Source organism: Henckelia pumila, chromosome 1 (assembly GCF_033568475.1).
Source record: "Henckelia pumila isolate YLH828 chromosome 1, ASM3356847v2, whole genome shotgun sequence".
Lineage (NCBI taxonomy): Eukaryota > Viridiplantae > Streptophyta > Magnoliopsida > Lamiales > Gesneriaceae > Henckelia > Henckelia pumila.
Genome location: NC_133120.1, coordinates 31719719 through 31747402, shown reverse-complemented (window position 1 = coordinate 31747402; position 27684 = coordinate 31719719). Strand labels below are relative to the sequence as shown.

General features: G+C 36.8%; 1 protein-coding gene across 2 annotated transcripts; it reads left to right on the top strand.

Moving 5' to 3' along the window:
- Positions 1–9043: 9043 nt before the first annotated feature.
- Positions 9044–15851, top strand: LOC140885124 (uncharacterized). Of its 2 annotated transcripts, none has more exons than XM_073292060.1 (11): positions 9044–9202; positions 9645–9715; positions 9972–10407; positions 10496–10641; positions 11641–11844; positions 11921–12088; positions 12435–12836; positions 13914–13993; positions 14089–14452; positions 14935–15147; positions 15361–15851. In XM_073292060.1, the coding sequence occupies exons 2-11, from the start codon at positions 9671–9673 to the stop codon at positions 15688–15690; spliced, it is 2388 nt and encodes a 795-aa protein (XP_073148161.1). In that variant the 5' UTR covers positions 9044–9202; positions 9645–9670; the 3' UTR covers positions 15691–15851. The 2 variants fall into 2 exon arrangements, with proteins under 2 accessions (XP_073148161.1, XP_073148168.1); XM_073292067.1 differs by lacking the exon at positions 9044–9202 and adding an exon at positions 9394–9489.
- The last annotated feature ends 11833 nt before the right edge of the window (positions 15852–27684 follow it).

The window sequence follows — 27684 nt, the reverse complement described above, 5'->3', positions numbered from 1 at the left end:
GTCACAAGATCAATATCGATATCAAAACCTCATCAAACTCGGTATAATCAAATCAATAGAAACGATATCCCGAAACTCAAACTGACGGCATAACGTCTATATTCTGATAAATCGGAAATGCAGACAGCATAATATCAATCCAAAAAACTCAAATCAATCATCATTCAAACATTCAAACTCAAATCCAACACATCTCAAAACCCAACATTTCGAAATATGCTTCTAAAAATCATAACAATTCCGAACGACGCTCTATTTCAATTCCGTCTGAGAATAAATGATAAGAATAATCTCAAGAACATCATACACGAAAAGAATCAAATTCCAACTACATCCAAAAAATAAAACATATCTGATCGGAGAGAAACTTACGATAGAACGAATCTCTCGTTGCTGTGATCGCTAAACTACCCTCAAAAATGATTTCCAACGGACGGATCGACCGAAAACTGAAATCTGAAAGCTCGAAGAACTCAAATGGCGTCTTCAATGGAGGGAAATTGAGATGGGGAAGAAGATAGAGTGAATGACCAAGTCAACAAGAGTCTAGATATTATATAAAACTCCCTATTTTCATTTTAGTCCTTGAAATTTCCAAAAATTGCACTGATCAATAAAAAGTTGGCTCTCGAATTCTGAAATTACTGATTATCTCAATTAAAGTCAATTAAGATAAAAATGGGGTGTTATACCAACTCACAGGATCTAGCGCAACGGCTTTTCCGAGAAATCCTTTTAAGTTTGGAAACTTATTTTTTTAGGACTCTAGTCATATTTAAGGGTTTTGATCTCGTTTTTTGGGAGGATGATGAATCTTCTGGACGGCTGAACATGCAAGAAAACATCTGGCGGCTAGGTTCTATCTTCTCTGTTCTTAGATTTTAATCTTTCTAGTTTTTGTACTTGGTTAAGGAAGATGAAACCCTTGATTTTATTCACTTTGTGAGATTTTGATTTTCAATGTTTGATTTTTATCGAGTATCAAGAGTTGTTTTGGATTGATTTCCATGATTGTATGTGAGATTATAGGCCTGTGATTTCGCTATACAATCTACTGCTAAATTAGAACTTAAATCTGTAATTGTTTGAATCATCTAATTTGTGAAACAACTGCGTTTAATATTTTCTACTGTTTAATTTGTTAAATTGTAGGAACAAAAATTGACTAGGCTAAATGCATCCGATGGTGCATGTGTTGTCTAGATTCATCAGTTTTACTCATTTGAATGCTGCCGTGGATTTAAATCTAGATCGCTGGTATTTGGGTTAATTTATTGGTAAAGGTTAATCTAGAACGCTGGTGTCTAATTAACTAATATTAAGGTGGAACAAGAATTAGATTTTCAATGGTGAATATTCAATGAAAATTAATTATTTTTAGAGAATCGATGATCGAGTGAATGATTTCAAGGGTGTAGTCGACCGATACCAAGTCTCATTATTTATTTGATCTTTCTTATTTTAATTCTTGCATAGTAGTTTTTAAAATCCAAAAACCCCCATTTTATTTATTTTCAGTATTTTTAATAACACAAATAAATTTCACTTTTCTCGTGGGAACGATCCCTAATCTCTCTACTACATGTTTATTTAGTTAATATGAATTGGGTTAATTTGGGCGCGACACGACTAAGCGCTGCCACTTTGCGTTTAAAATGCACGAAAAACTTATACGATTGCGAATGCATTTATCGGGACTTGGAAACCTCACAACTTCCAATTTTGGAAGCTCAATTCCCTAAACTGTTGATTTTTGCCTCTAAATATCTTTAACTAGCTCTCGATCTGCGAAAAATCACATAATGCTAAAAAGACAACCCTGGTCAACTATCGTCAAACTTTGACCAAAAATTATCGAACTTTATTGCGCTCTCACCGCTTAACGATTTCGAATCTCTACTCAAAACTTGGATATTCGGACCTACCACGTCAAGGCGATCAAAAATGGTTAACATGTCAGAGGTCGCCGGAAAAGTGAGGGAGGCGGCGGCGCGGCAGCGATGAGCAAATCAACTCCAAAAATTCTGAATTTCGGCAGGGTTGTATATCTCAACGAAACAATTCTAATGGACTAAGCCACGACCAAATCAGAGCTCCGATGCGCCGTAGATCTGAGAAAAACAGAGCGATTCCGGCGAAGCTTTCCGAGCTCTAATCTGCATGATTTTTTCATGGAAAATGCTATAATAAGCTTGGGAAATGATCTAAACATCTCAAAGCATCATCTAGTACCTTTAAAATCAACAAAATCGAGCTTGAATCGAAAATCTCACCGATGAAGACGATGAATAGTAAAATTGTGACTGTAAATCAACGATTCCCGGCCATCCAACCGTTGAAACTTTGATTTCTTTGTACCGTTGGAATCATCTTGATCTCCTCTATGTTATGACCGTTTGGATTTTTATCAGAGCCCCAGTGAACTTTCGGCGAGCCTTAAACCGTGCGTCGCTACAGTACCAATCGAGAATTTGGGCTAAAATTTTGATATTTGTGTTTTATTGAGTGTGTTTTAGTGTGTGTTTTGAGATTTATAGCAAATCGATAATTTTCTGATCTGTACTAATTTATTTGATGTCCAAATGGTAAAATTAGTCTCCATTCTGATATTTTTCTGGTACACACACCCCACAACTATTAACATCATTCTCTGAAATTATTGTCTTTGACTAGTCAATTAGACTTATAATTTCTCTAATTAATTATTAAGTTAAACTTAGACCATGATCAGTCAACTCGGTCAAAAATTCTTCTAAATTAAACTAATTGGCATAAATAATTATTTTAATTCCGATATTTCAATAATTATATCAAAAATGCCAATATTACCAGATTTCCAGAAATAGTCAAATCCATTGACTAATTGGCACGTGCATTTTATAAATACACTCTGTAACTCAGTTGGCCGCAATAAATATTTTATCCACTCAATAATTATTTTAGTCGCCAATTAATTCGGTAAATAAATTTTGGGACATAACAACTTGCTAGATCAATTGGTGATAATATAATCCCAGTAATATTGCAGAAAAGTTTCTAAGAACTGAATATCTGAGTACTATACTCATCTTATCAGCCTACCAAAAAGTGAACAATTCCAATCGTTCTTTATGCAAAAAAATATTTAGCTCCCCCGTCACGGGGTTATAACATCGGTATCTACCTTAGAAAAATAGTTGCAAATAGTCATTGAGCACCAAACTTGCACCAATTTAACTGACCATTTCAAAACATACATGAACATATAAGTGCTTAACTTTCACTATCCAAGTGAATTCTCATACTGACGAATCCATGTTGTAACTTAGCAGGCTCATGACATCTGTCAATAGAATCGAGTATCTTTTCAAGGTTATCAAATTGACATCAAATTATATTTTAATGTAACTGTTGCAATGATCTCTAGACTGAGTAAATTTTCCATTCCCTTCTGAAGTACAAAATACTTCCAGAATATCAATGGAAATATACTCTCACATGTCTATCGTTGATCACAGTTCACGTCTCCCAGTATAAGTCATCACAGTGCCCTGATAAAATTATTATTTGCTTGACAATCCATCAATCGAATTCCAATTCTTACAGGAAAACTTACCTAAGTAAACTCATCACTTAGAATTTCCTGTTCATCTCGTAATCAATATCCTGATCACTAATATACCTCTGATAGAATCAGACAATACTGGTAAAACCTCCTGGTTCTCCCCCAGTATCAAGTGCGAGAACTACCCGTCCAGAATATTCACTTGTCAAGGAATCCTTTTCAAGACTATTCTTTCCACGGAAACCAAAATCTGTATCTCTGATGAAGTCAGACGATAACTCAAATCCCTTGGAACTAATCCAATACCAAGTATAATTCCAGAAGATTCAAATAAATCCTGAATATTCTCCTGATAGTTATACTCATTGTTGTGACTGTACATACAACGAGACTGAGGTAAGTCTTCCTATAATTCTAAACTGGAACAAAAGAATCCTTCCAGAGTACACCGACATAAGGTCGCACTTACTATACCATCTCGAAACCCGACAGTCAAGAGCACCCTGACATAACTCATCCCTGAGTATCTGATATTATGCAACATTCCTATCTGGACTAAAATCATTGGTCAAGAAAAATTCTCTGTAGAGGCACAATTCAAATCCCGAGTCTTCAAGCATCTGATAATTAAATCCTGTTGAATATCAATTCAACTAATCTCCTGGATTAAATCCCGAAATCACAAATCAAGATCAAAACTTATCTACTCAGAACAATTACTTGACAAGGAAAAATCAATTCCAAGACTGTTCTGACAACGGAACATCTTTATCTCAAACAGACGATAACTAAACCTTGATACCACACCTGGTATCTGTCCTATCCAAAGTCATACCCTGTTGTGACTGTTGCCAAATTTTCAGACTGAGTAGCCTTTCCTATAGTCCCTGGAGCACCAAGGCCTCCAAACAATCTCTGAAGTATGGAAACTTCCAGAGGAATACCGACTAAGGGTGGCGCCTCCTCACGTCTAGTACTGGTCACAATCCACAACTCTTGGTATTACTTAGTCTGTCATCCTGATGAAAATCCATCATCACTAGGTAACAACCTAAAAAGATCAAAACAGCCAATTGCTCTAAGGAAACCCGCCTAGAGCAAACACTCATGCCCCCTGATGAATCACATCATCTATGGGAAACACTTGGCTTAATAGAATATTCTAGGTAAAACATCTAGAACTATTCATTGAAAACATGCAAAATTCCCAAGTACTCATTTAAAAAATGATCAATCTTTTATTCAATATAACCAAGTTAATCTTTAATGATTACATTACTTGAACCACAAATCCAGTTTCCAATACAATCTTTATTACAATCTCATGTAATACATAACTTAACCAAAAGATTACACTGAAAGATGTACAATACAACAATAACTGAGTACATCAAATACTGAAATCTTTAATACATCTGATTACAACTGAAATACTGTTTACAACAAAATACAGTATTTAAATTCATGTGGAAGTCTTTCATTCCGTCTACTGATCTTGAACATGAAGTTTCCTGTCTGCTACTTATGTTAGCAGAACTTCTTCATCACAATATCTAAAAGATTAAATCTTGCTAATCTACCAGATCCTTCCAATATTGTTGGGTTTCTAATCTGATAGATGAGACAAGATTTCCTTGACAATCTCTCCAACTACAAGTGAAGAGTCTTCCGGGGTGGCTTTCTTGGTCGACGTGGAATGGATGACTACATGTCACACATTCCTTTCAACCTGGAGAAGTGTCTGGCGTGAAAACTGGATCTTCTCTTCCAGCTCCATCTTGCTGGGATCCACATAATATGAACTTCTGCTGTCAACTTTGACAATGACGATCTTGGAAAAGCCTAGACATCTTGCTATTCCAATTCCTGATACTGCTATCGATATTCAATCCAACTTTTAATCCTACAAAGGATAACCAAAATCAATTATATGTCCCAAAGAATCTTATTGCATGCTCTGATACCATAAATGTAGTGACCCGTGCCGTGATCACCTACTAATCAGAACTTAAGTATGCAATTAATCAATAAAATAATCTTAATCAGAGTAACTGCAAAATCTTATAATAAAATAATACCAGGTAATCAAATCCTAGTGGTCAACCCTGTTATTCAGCCTTGGTCACCATCTAACCTCCCTGTCTCCGGGAGAACTACCTGCAACTGCCCCATGGAATAGGGCATCCAGCCAATAGAAAAAATAACCGAAAGTGAGCTTAACATGCTCAGTACGAGAGTATGAGTATACACTATTATATGTACATGAATGCAAATGAATTGGGTACCAAGACACTCAGGTCAAGAAACAAGCTCATAGACCGGGCCCAGGGTATATAGCACGCTGCACCGTCGCCTCAGGAGGTGGCTCATATACCCAGTGGATAATGGTGACCTGATACTAGTACATGTGTCCAACCATAAAGGTGACCTGAACAAGACTTACGTATCCAACCATCCACAAACTCGTAGGGTGAGCACCCTACTACAGGATACCTCTAAGGTAAAGGCTCAATATGCTCATATAAAACATGCAATCACATAATCCATGCAAACACATAATGCATGCATACTCAATCTAGATATCCCGAATAATACTTTCGTACCTTTCTAAGGCAGATCCTAGAAGCTCTCCCTCTAGGTCCAAGCCTACCATGCAGCAATAGAACATAAATAATCATGCATTACCTAGCATGCCAAACATCACCTACTAGGCTGTAAAAGCCTTAATTAAACTATAGCCTACTCCCTATTTACTATAGGGAACCAAAGCCATACCTTCGTCCGTCGTCAGCCAGCTCATGACGCATGCCCTAGAGCCTGGGCATAGCCTAGCTACGACCCCTGGACGCCTCGCCAGAGCTCCACCGCCTCGCTGCTACTGCGGACACAGTCCGCTATAAATATATACTATTTCCTACTCCAACTCTTAAAGAAAGAGTCCCGAAGCCCTTAAATAGAGCGATTACCGAGAGAGGAGAGGAAAATTGCACTTCAAAAATGAGGGGTTCGGACCCCTATTTATAGGCGGAGTTCGGACGGTCCGAACTGGGTTCGGACGGTCCGAACTACCACTTGTCCGAGCCATTTTGACACCTGGGCTCTGCTGAGTTCGGACGGGCCGAAGTGGTCCGTAAGCTCCGAACTGTTTTGGTCCTTCCGAACTCATTTTGGACCCGCGTGACCTACCCTACCATTTTCGGACGTTCCGAATCTGATTTTCCACTTATTTTCACCAAATAAGGACTCCTTAAACATGTTTGGACATTTTTAAAATTATATGTCATTTTCTAACATGTTTAAAATCACTTACTCTTGTAAAATGGAACCGGGCTACTAAAGTATGTGTTGAAAATATAAAGAATTTTGTGGAAATAAAAAGATAAGTTGTATTTGATCTAAATCCTCAAAACATATTTTTTTAATCAAATTTGAAAATATTATAACTTTTTTTTGCCAAAAAAACTTTGAATCATATCATCAATTTTCAAAATATATACGAGGAATTAAATTTTTTTTTTTTTTTTGTGTTCATTCCAATCATTAGCTCATGATATGACCGGTTACAAAACAACAAAGTTACATAGTTCTATACTTCTATTTCAGCAATAGTTAAATTTTAAGCTAAACAATGAACTCCAAATTGCAAGAGCTTAACACAAAAATTCATGTTGACATGTATTTTATCATCTACTTTTCAATCATTCAACAGATATATAACAAATTAAATGTTCATGCCAAAATGAAATTTCCTTCCAACCTACATATTTAACCACGTACAGAAAGCTATAAAATCAAATATCATCATAAGTCCAATTCAAAATTGCAAAAACTATATTATTAAAAGCATACACGAAAATGAAATGCATCACCAAGTGAGGGAAGAACGTAAAAAATAACCAAAAAAATAGTAACATGTTTTTTTTTATTAAATTAGAATTTGATAGTTTCTATTTAGATATATTTTTGTTGGGTTAGACTACGTAAACATTTTAGCCAACAATCCTGTCGGGCAATTGCCCACCTTTGCCCATACATTTCATCCGTCTCTGCTGGCTATCGTAGTTTGCAAGCTATTATGTTAGTTCGAAGATTTACTCAGTACGCATAGAAGGGTTGCGGCTACGGGTTCTCACGTCATAAAAAAAATCATATTCAAATTTGAATTTTAACAAGAAAATCGAAAAGACTTAAAATTTAATTATTGTATTTATTTTTTTTTCAAATATCTTAATGCGATCGGTAGGGATGTAATAGAGACGAGTCGAAATGTTGAATGTTTATGTTTGGCTCGTTTATAATCGAGCCAAGCTCGAGCTTTATTTAATGAATATATTCATAACTCACGAGCTTATTAGAGTTTTTATCGAGTCGAAACAAACACAATGAATATAAATTATAAATTTAAATATTAATTAAATTCATTAAAAACTAAATTTTATATTTAGAGAAAAATATAATATTCTTATTAAAAATTATAATTATATTCTAATAAATATATCTTTATATATTTGTCATAAGTAAAGTGTAAAATCTATAAATAAAATATCAAAATTATTATTTTCATTAAGAGCTGACTCGCCAAGTTCTAATGAACCCGTTTACGAGCTAACGAGCTGAATATCGTAAAGTTCAAGCTTGGTTCGTTCATCTTAATGAGTTTCATTAAATGAGTTCAAACGAGATTTTATAGAATCAAGCTTCGAATATCTCACAAGTTGTTTAGTTAATTTACATCTGTAAGAATCGGTTTTAGTTAATTTACATCCGTAGGCGTCGGTGAGAATATTGAATATATTAATAATGATAAATATTTCCTTTTATAATATTTTATTTTCGACACGAACTTCCTATTTTTCTTATGAGCAATGCTACATGTACAACCAAATTTGTACAACAATTTTTACACCATAAAAAAATCAATACAATATTTAATTTATCAAATCTCACGATACATTGAATGCAAAATCTCACGATATCATATAAAAATCTCACGAGATAATAGCAAAATATCACGATATAATTGTTGTATATATCGTTGTACGATATATTGGTTGTACCTTTAGCATTATTCTTTTCTTATAACACTCAACTTTTATCTTTGAGCAATGCTACATATACAACGAAATTTGTACAACAATTTTTACACCACATAAATTCAATACAAAAATTTAATTTATTAAATCTCATGATACATTGAATGTAAAATCTCACGATATAATATCAAAATCTCACGAGATAATAGCAAAATATTACGACATAATTGTTGTAAATATCGTTGTATGATATATTAGTTGTAACTCTAGCATTATTCACTTTTATATTCCTACTACTATTGGCAAAGCTTAAATAAAAATTACAATTTTATTTTCATCTACACATACAATGTATTATTGAGATCAAGTAATTTAAAATATTAAACATATGTATAATTTATATATTTATTTATAAGAATTACAGTATATTATTTATTTTAAAATCAGTCTACTTTCGAAAAAAAATAACAACAATCGATTACAGAGCCTAAAATGAAACCCCGAGAAATCGGATGAAGAGGTTGATTGACTGACTGGTGTGAAGAGCAAGGAGTTCACTATCTCGGATTCCACCAAGATCACTTTTCGGGAGAAGCAGAGCACTTGAAGTTCGTATTTATTCGTGGTATGATCTTATATTGAACCTAAATTATTAATTTAATTTGAAGTTTAATAAAATTGTTCAGTTTGTTTATCTTAATAATTTTCGTTAAATGAGTACTTTTATTAAATCACGATTTTAATCTGAATGCACATCACGTATATTATTATTTTATTTTATTTTATATTATTAAATATGAAAATATGTTGTGTGTTTTGCCCTAACTCCACATTCATCTTCAACATTTACCTGCGTTCTGCACATAGTTTTGATTAGCCTTCACTGTTGCCCTTACTTTCGAATCTTGAAAGGTTTTTTTATTATCATTTTGATTTCTCTTCACTATATGAAGTTTAGATTTTGGATTTCAAAATTGCTAATTATTTGTCAAATTATACTTCTTTTGTCATTATTAGTTGCGAAGTGCAACAGATTTTGATAATGATTTCTGGTGTTTTTGAATTAGGAAATTTACTCGAGATTGGGTGGGAAATGTTTTCTGGACTTAAGTTCATACCCCGGGATCAGATCGCCGAAGTAAGTTAAACTTTGTTATTTCTTAAATTAAAGGAATTGTTTTGATTCATTGTTATATTTGCGGTGCATGTTTATGCATATGCAGCCTAGTATTTAAATCGAGTCCTATTGACTGTAATCCTCGAATCCTATTGATTGAAATCCTTGCTGCAAGTGTCAGCTGTGTTAACGTGGTTTTGAGCGTGTCCTGATATTTCCAGCTACTTATGTCATTCACGTTAATTTGCTTTAATTTGTTAATCGTGTTGACATTTAGCCGAAAGATGGAGCCTCGGTTGATTCCATGAAGAAGAGAGGAAAATCTCGGGGAAAGATTAGGAAAAATAGGCATTCTTCCTGCAGTAGTTCCGACGAAGACCTAGAAAGAATAAAAATAGGGTCTAGAAAGAAAAAGAAATGGTATGATTCAGATGAGGACTTGTCTTCTAAATCAGAGTGTGAATCAGAACGTGATCAGAATAAATATAGGAGTAGGAAAAGAGAAAAGAAGAGGCACGATGACAGCTCAGAGAGTGAGCACAAAGGTCGGTTGAGGAAAAAGTCAAGAATTGGAAGAAAAGAATATTCATCTGATGATGAATCTTTGGGTAAGTTAATTAGCAAAGAGAAACGAAAAAAGTGGGGGAATGGTGGGGTGCAGGAGGTTGAGAACAGCGGAAGTGTTGATAATCCTGGGGACCATGACTTGAATGGTAAGTTTTACTCCATTATTTAATAGTGTCATATCATGTCTAATATTTATGATTTTAAATATGAGTCTGCTTTGATGTGTTAAATCAGATGGCAGCAGAAGTTCTCAGTTGCACAATGATTCTGTGAGAAAAGAAATGGGATTGGAGTGGATGCTACTCCAGCCAAAAGACGGTATAGAGAAGACTCGTGATAAGGAATCTCAAATTGAGGCAGAGGAAGCTCCGGCGAAAGTGGTGAGCTTCTAAAATTTGTGGGTCTCTGTTTTGACTCTACCACAAAATAAGATGTTGCTATGTTGGATTGGAAACAATTGTAAATATTGTTGTTTCTAAAGCCCATAAATAGCTTGAGTTGTACGAACTTGCCTTCTCTTTATGGGGCAACATGCCTGGCCAAAGCCTCATTTTGTTATATGTTTCTTTTCTATAATCTTAACCCCGCCCAACCCAACGACAAAAAGAAATCAAAAGATGAAATACTTACATCTCATACGTATCTCCGGGTTGTAACTGTATGATTGATAGGATGTGTTTATGGTTGAACCATATAGTTCTGGGTTATCATTATGTAAGTTTGCTAAAACAAGAAGCTTCCTCTTCTATTTCCATACTATATCGCAGTGGTCGGTCCCAGTTCTGCTATGTTTTCTTTTGGCCCTACCTCTTCTATGGATTTGTTTCTATTTTACGTACCATATTTTCTGTGCTGGAAAGAATAGAATAGTCTTTTGTCATTTTTAAATACTTTGGAAACTGATGCCATGACCTTTACTTTGTCCAAAATAACTGCTCATTTGTGTTTCTTTCGTGGGTGCAGTTTTGTCACTTGTATTAACATTGTAGTTTTTTGTGTGAAGAATGCCAAGATTTTGGCATTTTTGTAGAGAGTTTTTCTGGCTTATGATAATTTTCGCGTTTTGGCTCTTTTTTGGCCCCTAACTAAAGTTTTTCGCTCTCTTAAGATAAATTAGGATAATCCCAGGGAACTAAATCCTTATCTGAAAGATAATGGGAGTGGAAATACTTTAGAAACTAATGCCATGACCTTTACTTTGTCCATATGAATAACTGCTCATTTGTGTTTCTTTTGTGGGTGCAGTTTTGTCACTTGTATTAACATTGTAGTTTTTTGTGTGAAGGATGCCAAGATTTTGGCATTTTTGTAGAGAGTTTTTCTGGTTTATGATACTTTTCGCGTTTCGGCTCCTAACTAAAGTTTTTCGCTCTCTTAAGATAAATGAGGATAATCCCAGGGAACTAAATCCTTATCTGAAAGATAATGGGAGTGGTTATCCAGAAGAAAAAGAAAGGGTAAAGGCTGAAGGGAAACGACTTTTATCTTCTTCAGTTGTTGGCGATGGGGGTGCCAGCTGGAGGCTTAAAGCTTTGAAAAGAGCCCAAGAGCAAGCAGCTCGTGAAGGAAGGAAACTCCAGGAGGTATGTAGGTATGACCTGATCAGATAACAGTATACCGACTATATCATTTCTTCTTAATCTAGTAGTTCGTCAACAGGTTGTCGAAGATCGTTGGGGTTCTATGGGTCACTTTGCTGTATCAGTGGCTTCTCGTGATGTTGCACCGACTCACGCTCATTTACATGCCATAAAGAATCGGAGGAAAGGGTTGGTAAAGGAGGAACAGGAAAATATAGCTGATGAAATTGGTAGGTCCACTCAGAAGGTAATGGTCTGCCAGATCTAACGATATTATTAAAGCTAGTTTGTAAATGTTATATAATATTAATATCGCATTCAATCATTTCTTCGTGGTAAGGTTACGGTCTGTGGAACCAAATTATTATGATTTTGTTTCCTTCTTAATGTCCAACCTAAAAAGGGTGTCCACTCTGAACTATGTTGCATGAATCTGCAAAATAACTTGTTACTTGCTCACACCATTTTGAGTAAAAATAGTATTCTCACATTTTAAAAGTTGAAACTACATTAAAATATTGTTTTCATTATTAGTCCATGCCCTGAAGAAAATTATTTCTTCACACTGGCTTATTGACTTTGGATTGCATCAGGATTCTGAAAGAAGTGGGGAAGACAATCTCCCTCGGCATCCTAAAATGAAAGTACCCAAAGTTCACGATTCTTTATCTTGGGGGAAGCGGGGGTATAAAAACCTATCAACTGTGGACACTGCTCTTGTCTCTGCTGCTATGTCGGGATTAAATAAATTCTCCAATGATGGAAGTTTCGTTGATAAATTAATGGCCCAGAAAGATGCTGATTCTGGTGGTCGTGGTTATTCTTCATCTCAAACGTTTGAACACAGAGTAGAACATAAACCTGTTAAATTTGAAGGTGAGATAACAACAGAAGATGTTGTATCAGTGAAGCCATCAATTAGTGCTAATCAGTTGGCTGCCAAAGCCTTGCAGCTTCGAATGAAAGGAAAGCATGAGGAAGCAGAAGAACTGCTGGTATAAATTATTTGATGTTTTACTGTTGCATTTTTTTTTTCACTGAATGCTCTACAAACTCCCTGGCGTTCCACCCCCTGAAATACTTCCTAAGGTTTATTCACATATGATACTTCTCGAATGTGTCTTTAAGTGCTTTTGATGTTTTCTTCTGCTCCAGTCAATGTTTGACTCAGATATGAAGTGCGGAGATCGATTAGGGGGAAGGATTACATTAAGAAATATCTGTCAATCTGCTTCCTTAATCCTTATGTAGTTGGCTTTTTATCAATGGTTCTGGCTTACATTAAGAATTATTTGATAACTCTTCTTTTCATAGAAAAGATTTCTTGAATGTTTGCCATCAGAATAGAAGGAAAGCAGAGTGAATTTTCTCGAAGATCTGGCTTTTGGTGAGTGAATGTAGTTGTATAGGTCCAGATTTTGTGTTGGAAAGAAGTGTTACACCAAGGATTGTGAAAACACGGGGGGTTTGAGTAATTATGAGTGATAGTTGTAGGTTATTGGGCCAATAAGCAATTCTAGAATTATTGTTAATGGGCTATTTCAATATGCATATTTTTGTTTTTTGGAAAATTTTGAATGTGGTATAATAATATAATGACTATTTAGTTTGATCCAATTAGTGATGATTGTATTTTTAAATTTTTTTCGTTCTTATCTAATTACATTAAAATATTGATTTAATATTTTTTTATTAAATATATAAAAAATTACATATTCAGCATGCAATTTGTGCACCATGGCCTTGTCCGCATCTGTGTCTTCTCATGTCACCTCGTCTGTGCGTCATAAATGTTACTCTTATTAAGCTTTAGATACACTATTGTGGACAGTAAGTTATGTTGCCTTAGCTTATCTTCCCCATATTGTGAGATAAATCAAATCTGTTTTTTTGGAAATTATTTGAAGAGTGCTTGTCGTGCCATATGCCCTTGCAATAGTAATACAAAAATGTTGGCAAGTAATGGAGCTTGTTAGTTAGTGTTTGCATCCTTCCTTTTCTAAGAAACTTGAACGTGATTTCTTGAACCCGTTAAGCAATCTAACCTGTTTCTTATTTTCATTCTTAATCAGAAAGAAGCTGAGAAAATGAAAGTGAAGCATGCTAATGATAATTCGTCTAGTAAAATGCGTGTTGATGGAACCACAAGCCGGTACCGTACCCTGACAATAATGTCTGATATTGTGGTCTTATATTTTGTAAATCAAACTCTTACCTTCCTCTCTCCGCCTGGGTATTATGTTTTAGGTGCATCCTGCACGATGTCTCTTCAAGGCAAAAGAGGAAAGAGGAGGATGCCGATTTGAATCTAGCTAACAAAATAATGCAGAATCACCGGTACAGCATATCCGGTCAGGCAGATGATGAATATGATTATGATGATGGTCCTAGGACAAAAGCTAGGAAGAAAGGAGGGGGTGATAGCCGTAAATCCTCAGAGATAACTAATTCTGCAAAGCGATTCATGACACAACAGGAGCGCTGCCAATTCTGTTTCGACAATCCAACAAGACCCAAGCATCTGGTCATTGCCATTGCAAACTTTACCTACTTATCACTGCCTCAAATGCAACCTATTGTCGCTGGTCATTGTTACATCGTGACCTTGCAGGTATACCCTTGTGTTTGTGTAGATATCTTGTGTTCTTTTTCACTCTTTGAGTCTTTTCTAATCGGAAGTGTTTAACTTATTATACTTATACAAATTGGGTCTGACCTATCCCAAGATATTGTCGATTCAGTGCAATTTTTCTTTGTGTTAAGCCGTGGTCTCTTCTTTTTCTTGTGTGTTCTGGATCTGTTGGCTTCGTTCTCAACTATTGTTTGCGCGTTCATAAGGATGGAGGACTTGAAATACTCTTTCGACTAATGTTGAAGAATGTGTTTTGTATAATGTTATCAGAATACAATATCATGTGTTGAGTTGCTTTCTCTTTTGCATAAATTTGTAAATCACCGCTTTATCAAGTAGTTAACCCCTCTTTTGCCCAAGAAATGAGATGATTACATGTTGTCATGTTCTATTGTTTTGTGATAAAATGTGATAAATGGAGACAACTTAAATTGTTGTTTTTGGCCTTTTCACCTGTGCAGCATGAATCTTCCACAAGAACTGTTGACGATAATGTGTGGGATGAAATTCGAAACTTCAAGAAATGCTTAATAATGATGTTCTCAAAGCAGGAAAGGGATGTTGTTTTTCTGGAGACAGTATTGGGTTTGGCGTATCAAAAGCGCCACTGTTTTGTAGAGTGCGTTCCTTTGCCTCGGGAAATCGCGAAGCAGGCACCTGTTTACTTCAAGAAGGTCAGTTCATCTGGCATGAACTTTCGCCAACGCTGATTTTCCTTGCAATAATTATCTGAAAGTTAATCTTGAAAGGAATAAAAGGATCATTTCTTGATATTATTGTGTTCCCGTTTTTTATGTTGTATGATTTTCTTGAGATCTATTCGCTTAAGATACTGTGGAAAAGTATTTCCAGCGGGTATAATCTTTGTAGAGTCTTGGATTTTGCAGGCGATTGATGAAGCTGAAGATGAATGGAGCCAACATAATGCCAAAAAGCTCATTGACACGAGCGTGAAAGGTCTACGGAATTCAATCCCCAAGAATTTCCCTTATTTCCATGTTGAATTCGGCCTCGACAAGGGATTCGTTCACGTTATCGATGATGAAAAAGGTTTCAAAAGTAGCTTTGGCCTCGACATCATAAGAGGCATGTTACAGCTGCCAGCAGAAGACATGCATCGACGCTGGAGGCACGAGTCACTGGAAAGGCAAAAACAAGCTGTTGCTGGTTTTGCCAGCGACTGGGAACCTTTCGACTGGACAAAGCAGCTCGACTAATTTTCATCCTCTTTCGAAACAGAGCAGTATTTTATTTTCGGTCGTGAAGTTGATGCCAGAAGTGTCGTCCATATATGTTGGTTGGTTTGGTTGGAGTGATTGTGAATATTGACCATGTTCATGTTTCATGATATCTTCATATCATGTTTCCAAGCTCTTCATTTATGTTGTATTTTTGTGGTTGTTACCTGGAAGGGGCAAAACAAACTTAAATTCACATTTCAATTGTAATTCCAATCAAACTTTAAATTGTATCAAACGGAATTAATATTTCAAAAATACAAATAAAAATGAGAGAACTTAAAATCTTAAACTGATATTTCCATTTTTGAAAACAAACATCCAAATTGAACAGTGCCCAATGGGTGATTCGCTGTTGTTGCTATTAAGCAATAAAATTTACCCAAATTGAAAACAACTTCCTTTGGTCACTCAACATTTATTCGAGTTCAACAGAAAAATTAGGAAAGTTACCGGAGAAATCGATTGGGCTATGCAGGATTTAATTAAAAAAAATTGGTTTATTCAGTTTAACCGATTTTTCCCGACAATAACCGAATAAATTGTTTAATTTTTTAAAGAATAAAAACCAAACTTCTGAGTTCTTGGTTTACGCAGTTCAACCGAACTTTTGTGCTCCTACATTTTAGATTTTAGAAGGTACCATGACCAATGGTCCGATCAACAAAGGATGTGATTTATAGGAGAGATTCTTACCTGTTATTTATGATAAAAAGATCTAAAAAGTAGCTTTAGTTTAAATAAAAAATGATCGAATGAGATGCTAGCATAAGATATTTTAAATGATGCAAGAATATTGGTCATCGAACGATGATGTAAGCACGGTTATGCCAGGATGAGATGTTTGAAATATTAATTTCTATTTTATTAAATAAAATGAGTATTTAAACACAAAATAAAATTATATAATTAAAAAAATTAAAATTGCGTATGATTAAAATTTAAATCTCACATGAAATTAAAGAAATAAAAGAAATAAAGAAATCAAAAAATATATATATTATTTTTTTTATTGAGAAAATACACTCCTTTATTTTGAAAACAATATTTTAAATATTAGTTTTACTTATTTAAAATGGTTAGATAAATCTGGTCCAGGTTTTTTTTATTAATTTCTTTAAATAAAAAATAAAAAGGTTGCAGGTGGAGCATGCTTGGGAACAATTAAATATATATGTCTCATCTTGTTTTTTATTAAGTCAAATGGACATAATTATTTTTTATTCAGTCAAAAGGATTCATTAACTTTGGGTTTTAATTATTTGCCTTAATCTTTTAAGTGGTGTCTGCTGAAGTTAAGCAATGATTAGCTAATCCCTGTGTCTTGACCATACAGCTGCGGGGCCCTTTTTTTGTCCGTTACTCCCCCACATTTCCCTCATTTCTCCCCTTTCTCTGACCAAAAAACCAGGCCGCAAACTTCCAACCACTCGCTGAAACTGCCTTAGCCCCACACCACCTGCACCAAACAAAAATTTTTCCGTTGTCTTACCCATCGCATTTTCCAAGAGGAAACAAGTAGTAAGCAATGTTATTTAATACTCCATATCTCCCCCCTTTTAGATTTCTGTTATCTTAAATGTCATTTTTCAGTGTAAATATTTTTAAATAATGTCTTTAATGCTATCTTGTAATAAATAATTTGTGTCTGAGTACTCCATTGGAGGATCAGGTAAGATCCCCACGTTGACTCGTTTCCAACTTTCTTTGGACTTATTTCTCAATATGCCGAGTTGTGTAGAAAGAATTTGTCGTCACAATACAAGATTGGATGAATAGTCAGCCGCTTGCATATTACGAATTACGATGTTGACATTATTCTGTCATTTCGACTGATCTAGAAATCATATCTTCTAGTCGATATTGACTGCACTACAAGATTGGATGAAGTGTCGACTATTGGCATATAACAACGTCTACTTCATAGTTCATATCACATTTGATAATATGTAGGCATACTTTTTATGTATATATTCACCCCTCCTCTAAAGTCTACACCCACATGTCGATCACAATACAAGATTGGATGAATTGTCAACCGTTTGCATATTACGATGTCGACCATTATTCTGTCATCTCGACTGATCTAGAAAGCATGTCTTCCAGTCGATATTGCATGCACTACAAGATTGGATGAAGTGTCGACCATTGGCATATAACAATGTCAACATCATATCTCACATCACATTTGTTAATACATAGGCATATTTTTGTTTTTTGTTTTTGTTAATGAACGATTATTATTATATTTTTTGCAACCTCAGTAAGTACTTACGTAACTCAATAGGATACTTCGATACGTCCTAGATTTTGGGACGAAATCTTTATAAGGAGGGGGGAGAATGTAGTAACCCGAATCCTAAATTAATAACTAATCGTTGATTGTTGATATTATGGTTGGATTGGTAAAACTTGATTAAGGGATTTTCAAATGAGTTTAAGGAGTTTAAAAATGGATTCAAAACAATTAAAATAGTTAGATTAGAGCTTTAAGCTTCGAGTAGATCGGAAGCTCCAACAGGGATCGGAAGATCCAAACAGGTCGGAGCCATAGTTCCAGTTCGGAAGCTCTGGGGAGTTCGGAAGCTCCGAAGTACGATCGGAAGCTCCGATCGTCACCAAATGCCAGTTGTTCAGAAAATTATGTAAGCAGTGACGTCAAAGAGATCGGAAGATCCGAAGCTAGATCGGAGTTCCGATTTACTATTGGCAGCAAGCTTCTAGAAAGAAGAACACGTGGTTGGTGGAGGAAGTTCAGAAGTATGGATCGAAAGTTCCGATCGGATCGGAAGCTCCGATCGTGCGATCAGAGGTTCCGATCGCTGTCTATATATAGGGTGAAAGAGTGGGTGCCCAGTAAGCCAACTTGTGGCTATGGGCTTTGATGACTCTTTGTAAAAAACAATCTTTTGTTTAATATAATTTACACTTTTATTAATGGCAATGACTTTATCTTTCTTCATATTGTTATATTGTGATATACTATTGTTGTTTTGATAAAGACCTTGAATATACTATAGTGTATGTAAGATGTGGTAGAACATGGGGATGTCTATCATGAAATACATCTTATAGTCACTGTATATTCTAAACTGTTCCTAGTCGATTGAGCCGTCCGATAATAAGGATAAGGATCGCTCGAGTTTGAGACTAGCATTTGCGATGCGGAGTACCACGTTTCATTGGTAGGGAACATGGAGATGTTCGAAGCATGCAAATGGATATTCATAGGATGAATAATCGAACTACCCTATCCGGACTTTCCAAGTGGTTATCACTTATCGAGTGGATAAAGTCCGCGGTTTTGGTTGTACACCATTAGTCCTTACTACTTGAAACATCATGGAGACTCTATATGCTAGTACTGTGCTTTGACTCGTTTACCGACTCTATGGGGTCATCAGGTGTCGGGATTGGGTACAGTTACAACACATATAGGAGTCGATGCATTGTTGTCAAGGATTCACCACATACTTGCGAGTGTGGATATCCTATGCGATCTGAGGAGATATTAGTGTGACGAATCTCTGGCCAGAGTACTTGATGTGATTTAAGAAATGGTTTCTTAGTAGCACATGCGATGTCACTAATTTGATCTTCAAGATGTATTGCATAGTTATCGAATCTTGAGCGACTCTCGATATACCAATGGTTGTTGATTCGATCGGGATATATGGATGAAGGGACCGTACTGTACGCTAACCAAAATCTACTGGTTCTTGTAGGCACTATCAGTGATACCTAGGAAATCATGGGGCGATGTTGCTAGGCGCTTTACCATGATTCGTTGGGCAAGTCGGAAAGTGTTGTTCTGAGTCACAAGGAGTTGTGAGCCCACGGCTAGCTGTATCCCTGAACCATTGAGGGTCACACAGTGTAATGGAGTTTTAATCCCCGTTGAGATAGTTAAATTTAAAGAGTTAAATTTAATGAATAAAGAAGTTGGACTTCTTAAATAAGAGTAAGGGAGTAGGATTTCCTAAAATGACATAGGGATGGACATTTTTTGGAAATCACTGAATTCGGATTCAGGAAAATTTATCTTGACTTTAAAGTATGCAGAAATGGTTTCTGTGCACATTGGTGAAATCGGTTCATCAATCGGAGTCACGATGAATTTTATATTAATTTCTGAACATGCGGGCTTTGCTTGTCGGGCCTCAACTTATGACTAATGGGCCCTAAGGTGTTAGTGGCCTGCATTATAAATAAGTTATTGCAGTACAGAAATTACACACAACTGGTCATAATTTGAGAGACAGAAAATCGAAAACCCTAGCTCTCTCTCAAAAGAAATTCGGCCGCCCCCCTCCCTTCTCTGCGTGAGAAATTCCGGTCTGTGATTTTGAATTGCAGTCTGGAATAGCGAATCAAATTCGTTTATTCTCTTCGTAGAAAACTTCTGATAGATTTTCTAGTGCAATCTATCAGAGGGATTAAACCTCCATTCGTGGACCTGATTGAAGGACAGAATATTCATCAGTTCCAGGGAGAGACAACAAGAGCAGATTAAATCTGTTGATGTCCAGAATCTCGATTCGAGATTAAAGGTAAAAATTACATAACAGTTATTTAATTTTTACACACACAAATAATTTAATCGTAAAAGGATTGATACCCACACTATGGAATTGTTCCATACAAAATTTTAAACTTCCGCTGCACCGGGTATCAATACCGATTGATCTGAGAGCCGCGTTTTCCAACAGTGGTATCAGAGCCAGGTTGCTCAGATCAAACGATTAAATTAATCGATTGTACAAAAAAATTTTGAGTCTCGGTTTTTTTTAAAACAAAATAAATATTTTAAATAAAATTTTTTTTTTTTCGGGCAAAACCCGGGCAGCGATTGGATCGCTGCCCGGTGGGGCGGCGCACGGCGCCGCCCAAGGGGGCGCACAGCGCCGCCCACGGCAGCGCACGTCGCCGCCCAGGGGCGGCGATTGTCGCTGCCCTAAGGGGGCAGCCGGGCTGCCCCGGCCCGCGCCCACGGGTGCGGGCCGGCCCGGGAGTGTCCCGGGCGGCCCGCGGGAAAAATTATTTTTTTTATTTAAATTAATTTTAATGTGTTAAAATTTTATTTTTGGTCCGGTCAAAAATTGTTTTTGATTGGTTCACGAGGCATCGGATCGAATTGTTCGAGTCCGAAAATTTTAAAATTGATTTTTGGATAAATTTGAATTTTTTTTTTGAAAATTTTAATATTTTATCCTTAAATTGAATTTTGGAATCAATTATTTTTGGTGCAATTGATGATAAGATTTGATCTTATGAATACATTAAGTAAAATATGATTTTATCTATAAAATTGGATTCTGTAGATAAAATATGATTTTATTTAATAAAAGGTAAAATATGATTTTATATGTAAAATATGATTTTATATATAAAATATGATTTTATCCTGTTTAAATTTAAATTGTCATATGCATGATATCCAATAAATTAATTTTGAATTAAATATTATTGGATAAGGATGATCGATTGCCATGACCAATTTTGTAGGTGTATGTTAGGAATTTACATTTGTTTTTATTGTTGTTGGTTTTATTAATGGGCCTGGTTTATGGCCCAGTATGAATGTCATATGTAATAAAAGTGGGCTTGGTTTATGGCCCGTTCCCACCCCTAAAAATGTATCCCCTACTTGTCATTGTTATTTATTGTAAATACATTAGATTTAGTGGGAGATCAAGATTTGAAGATGGAGTGGGCCCAGCAGACAATAAAGACTGAAGAAATGTAAATTGGAAGCAAATGTAATAGGATTGCATTGCATACTGCATATTATCTAGGATTGGACTAAGACCCGTGATTGGCAACCACGGGTCAATTAGAAATGGAATCGATCATCCTATATAATATATGATATTATGATTGTATGCATGTTTTAGACATAATTGTATGAATCCGGCAAGCATACAATAAATTGAAAAATGATGAGACAAATTTTCATAATTAAAAATCCCTCATTTTAAATATGATTTAAAATTGATATCAAGATAAATAAAGGAAATTTAAATTTGTTTAAATGTTCCTACCTTCCATCAACGGTCAATGTATGTGATGCTACCCGCGGATACGGTCCGGCTCATATTATTGGGGGGGCCCGTCCGTCGGAAAGCTGTACATTGGATCGACACATGTTGTAAGTTGGGTGGAACTCCCATGGGATCGGCTCATATTATTGGGGGATCCACATGGCGACCTTCCATCACAACTTAATATTGATGGGTCATCTTGACATGTCACTATAAACGGCGTCATATTATTGGGCCCTTATTGGACATGAGGTAAACACATGGGGGTTGCTTTGGAAGCAATTGGGCTCTACCTTTTGAGAATTATGGTTGGCTGATATTATTCGGGACCATAAGTTTGTCAATTGGACTCCATGTTCTCACTAAGGAAAAAGTTTCCCGTTTTCACTAGAGGGTAGTGAAATCGTTAAAATAGTGGGAGTGAGATTCATAAAATTAAATTCGCCTATTTTATGTCTTAGTAAATTTCTTAAACAATCATTGATATATGTCTGTTTTTCTTTTCAGTATTTCATACAATGAATTCGGGTAATCCATTATTCTCGATCCTCGAACAAAACAAGTTGACTGGCGCAAACTATACGGAATGGTTCCGGAAGTTGAAGATTGTCTTGACTTCGGAGAAGATGCTCTACGTGTTAGAGAAATCACCTCCGAAGGAAGCACCAGCTGACGTGAGTCCAGAGGAGTTGGCCAAACTTGATACATGGTGGGACCATGATATCAAGACCAAATGCTATATGCAAGCCTCGATGTCTGATGAACTCCAGAGGCGATTTGAGGACACCGTGAATGCTGCTGACATTCACACTCAACTCAAGGAACTTTTTGGGGCTCAATCGAGGGCTGAAAGGTTCGCTACTGTTAAGGAGCTGATGACGTGTCACATGCGTGAAGGGACTTCGGTCCGTGATCATGGGGTACGAGTGATTTGGCTCATACAGAAGTTAGCAACCCTTGATTTGGTGTTGGAGCATGAACTCAACGTGGATTTACTGCTTCTGTCTCTTCCTTCTTCGTTTGACGGATTTGTGGTAAATTTTAATATGAACAAGATAGAGGCCACCCTTGAAGAGATGGTCAATATGCTTGTGACATATGAATCCACATTAAAGAAGGATAAATCGGTTTTCTTGGTGGGCTCCTCATCTTCTGCTAAGAAGGGGCCAAGTACGAAGGGTAAGAAACGTTCTGCCCCACCCAAGAAAGTCGAACCCGAGAAGAAGCACAAGACAAAGGCTTCAAACAATGGAAAATCCAAGGATGTTTGCCATTACTGCAAGAAGCCCGGTCATTGGAAGCGCAACTGCAAGGAATATCTAGAGCAGTTGGGAACTGCAAAGGGTATGTTCTATATTGAAATAAACATTTCACTTAATACTACTTCTTGGGTATTGGATACCGGATGTGGATCTCACATTTGCAATGATTTGCAGGTGATGACAAGAAGTCGCAGGCTTAGAATGGGTGAGACCCAGCTGAGGCTCGGGAATGGTTCCAGAGTTGAAGCTACAGCCATTGGAGATGTTTGTTTAATTTTGCAGAACGGTTTTAAGTTATTTTTAAGAGATGTTTTATTTGTTCCGGATTTAATTAAAAACATTATTTCTGTTTCTATGCTAGATAGAGATGGTTATTCTTGCAATTTTGTGAATGGGATTTGCAATATTTACAAGAATGAATGTTTAATTGGAAATGGACAACTTGAAAACGATCTATACAACTTAAAACTAAAAGACGTTCCAATAAATTATGTTGATAAACCGGCGACAACAAACAAAAGGAAAATCGATAGTCAAAACCCGGCAAACCTTTGGCACGCTAGACTAGGTCATATTTCCTCAAGGAGGATGAACAAGCTAGTGGGAGAGGGCATGTTTGATATGTCTGATATTAACTCTCTACCTACTTGTGAATCCTGCCTAAAAGGAAAAATGACTAAATCTCCTTTTAAGGGGAAACCTGAGCGTAGTCAAAATCTGTTGGATTTGATCCATACAGATGTTTGTGGTCCATTTAGAGTTGGGACTCAACATGGCCACACCTACTTCATTACCTTTATTGATGATTATTCAAGGTATGGGTATTTATATTTAATGAAATATAATTCTGAAGCATTTGAAAAATTCAAAGAATTCAAGGCTGAAGTAGAAAACAAGCTAGGTAAAAGTATTAAAGCACTTCGATCGGATCGAGGTGGAGAATACTTAAGTACCGAGTTTTTGGACTATCTAAAAGAGAATGGGATTCTCTCTCAGTGGACTCCTCCTATGACACCACAGCTTAATGGTGTATCGGAGCGTCGTAATCGAACTTTGTTGGACATGGTTCGATCCATGATGAGCTTCACTGAGATTCCACCTTCGTTTTGGGGCTATGCGCTTGAAACGGCGGTATTGTTGTTGAACAACGTCCACACTAAAGCAGTGGACAAAACACCATACGAGTTATGGAATGGCAAAGCTCCTAAGTATTCGTACTTGAGGATTTGGGGATGTCCTGCTTACGTGAAGCAGACAGTGGGAGATAAGTTGGATAGTCGATCCAGCTTATGTTATTTTGTAGGGTATCCGAAGAATTCAATCGGATATTATTTCTATTATCCTGCTGAAACAAAGGTGTTTGTTTCAAGGAATGCCACCTTCTTGGAGAAGGAGTTCTTATTGGATAAGAAAGGCGAGATGATGGAACTCGAAGAAGTTCGAGAAGAACCCGAAATACAAAATAACGATCCTACACCTCAGGAACCATTGCTGGACACGCCTGCACCTAGAAGATCCGAGAGGACTTCTAGACCTCCTATTCGATATGGTCTTCTTCTTGAAGGGGATCAAGATGAACCCGACATTGGATGTGATCCAAGAAACTTCAAGGAAGCAATTTCTGATGCGGATTCAAATTTATGGCTTGAAGCTATGCAGTCAGAATTAGATTCGATGCATACAAACCAAGTTTGGTCTTTAGTAGATCCTCCCAATGGAATTGTTCCAATAGGGTGTAAATGGATCTACAAGAGAAAGCTTGGGCCTGATGGTAAGGTATTGACCTACAAGGCGCGATTGGTGGCGAAAGGTTACAACTCAAAGACAAGGAGTTGACTATGATGAAACCTTTTCACCAGTTGCAATGTTCAAGTCCATAAGAATCCTTATTGCCATAGCTGCATGGTATGACTATGAGATATGGCAAATGGATGTGAAGACTGCTTTTCTTAATGGAGATATTAAGGAAGAAATCTATATGAGGCAGCCTGAGGGGTTCACATCCATGGGAAGCGAGCATAAGGTATGCAAGCTTCAGAGATCAATTTATGGTCTAAAACAAGCATCAAGAAGTTGGAACCAGAAATTTGATGAAACAATAAAAGATTTTGGTTTCATCAAGAACCCGGAGGAACCATGCGTGTACAAGAAAGTAGTTAAGGATGCTGTGACATTCTTAGTACTTTATGTTGATGACATCCTACTCATTGGGAATGATGTAGGGATGTTGTAGTCAACAAAGATATGGTTATCAGGTAGATTCTCGATGAAGGATTTGGGTGAGGCATCCTACATTCTTGGGATACAGATCTATAGAGATAGATCTAAGAGAATGATAGGACTCACTCAATCAACCTACATCGACACCATATTGAAACGGTTTTCAATGGATGGGTCCAAGAGAGGACATCTACCCATGTGTCATGGAGTTTCTCTATCCAAGTCTATGTGTCCCAAGACTGATGAAGAGATAGAGAATATGACACATGTACCATATGCGTCAGCTATAGGTAGTATCATGTATGAGATGATATCTACCAGACCGGATGTAGCATTTGCTCTGAGTGTCACGAGCAGATATCAAGCTAATCCCGGTCAAATGCATTGGAAAGCCGTGAAGGACATTCTTAAGTACTTACGAAGGACTAAGAATATGTTCATGGTATATGGAGGACGAGAACTGAAATTGGAAGGCTATACCGACTCTAGCTTCCAAAGTGACGTGGATGACTCGAAGTCAACCTCTGGATTTGTGTTCATGCTCAATGGCGGTGCTGTCTCTTGAAAGAGTTCCAAGCAGGACACCACAGCGGATTCCACCACTGAGGCTGAATACATTGCAGCATCAGCTGCTGCTAAAGAGGCCGTTTGGATGAGGAAGTTCGTCCAAGAGTTGGACGTCATTCCTGAATTTGTTGGTCCAGTCCCGGTGTACTGTGACAACACGGGTGCCGTTGCTCAAGCAAAGGAACCAAGGTCTCATCAAAGATCCAAACACGTACTGAGAAAATACCACATCATCCGGGAGATTGTGGAAAGAGGAGACATCACTGTCGAACGAGTGGCCTCTGCAGACAATATCGCTGATCCACTTACTAAGCCCTTGCCAGGACCATTGTTTGACAAACATCGCGAAGCAATGAGTCTACGTAGTATGACTAGTTGGCTATAGGGCAAGTGGGAGATTGAAAGAGTGGGTGCCCAGTGAGCCAACTTGTGGCTATGGGCTTTGATGACTCTTTGTAAAAAACAATCTTTTGTTTAATATAATTTACACTTTTATTAATGGCAATGACTTTATCTTTCTTCATATTGTTATATTGTGATATACTATTGTTGTTTTGATAAAGACCTTGAATATACTATAGTGTATGTAAGATGTGGTAGAACATGGGGATGTCTATCATGAAATACATCTTATAGTCACTGTATATTCTAAACTGTTCCTAGTCGATTGAGCCGTCCGATAATAAGGATAAGGATCGCTCGAGTTTGAGACTAGCATTTGCGATGCGGAGTACCACGTTTCATTGGTAGGGAACATGGAGATGTTCGAAGCATGCAAATGGATATTCATAGGATGAATAATCGAACTACCCTATCCGGACTTTCCAAGTGGTTATCACTTATCGAGTGGATAAAGTCCGCGGTTTTGGTTGTACACCATTAGTCCTTACTACTTGAAACATCATGGAGACTCTATATGCTAGTACTGTGCTTTGACTCGTTTACCGACTCTATGGGGTCATCAGGTGTCGGGATTGGGTACAGTTACAACACATATAGGAGTCGATGCATTGTTGTCAAGGATTCACCACATACTTGCGAGTGTGGATATCCTATGCGATCTGAGGAGATATTAGTGTGACGAATCTCTGGCCAGAGTACTTGATGTGATTTAAGAAATGGTTTCTTAGTAGCACATGCGATGTCACTAATTTGATCTTCAAGATGTATTGCATAGTTATCGAATCTTGAGCGACTCTCGATATACCAATGGTTGTTGATTCGATCGGGATATATGGATGAAGGGACCGTACTGTACGCTAACCAAAATCTACTGGTTCTTGTAGGCACTATCAGTGATACCTAGGGAATCATGGGGCGATGTTGCTAGGCGCTTTACCATGATTCGTTGGGCAAGTCGGAAAGTGTTGTTCTGAGTCACAAGGAGTTGTGAGCCCACGGCTAGCTGTATCCCTGAACCATTGAGGGTCACACAGTGTAATGGAGTTTTAATCCCCGTTGAGATAGTTAAATTTAAAGAGTTAAATTTAATGAATAAAGAAGTTGGACTTCTTAAATAAGAGTAAGGGAGTAGGATTTCCTAAAATGACATAGGGATGGACATTTTTTGAAAATCACTGAATTCGGATTCAGGAAAATTTATCTTGACTTTAAAATGTGCAGAAATGGTTTCTGTGCACATTGGTGAAATCGGTTCATCAATCGGAGTCACGATGAATTTTATATTAATTTCTGAACATGCGGGCTTTGCTTGTCGGGCCTCAACTTATGACTAATGGGCCCTAAGGTGTTAGTGGCCTGCATTATAAATAAGTTATTGCAGTACAGAAATTACACACAACTGGTCATAATTTGAGAGACAGAAAATCGAAAACCCTAGCTCTCTCTCAAAAGAAATTCGGCCGCCCCCCTCCCTTCTCTGC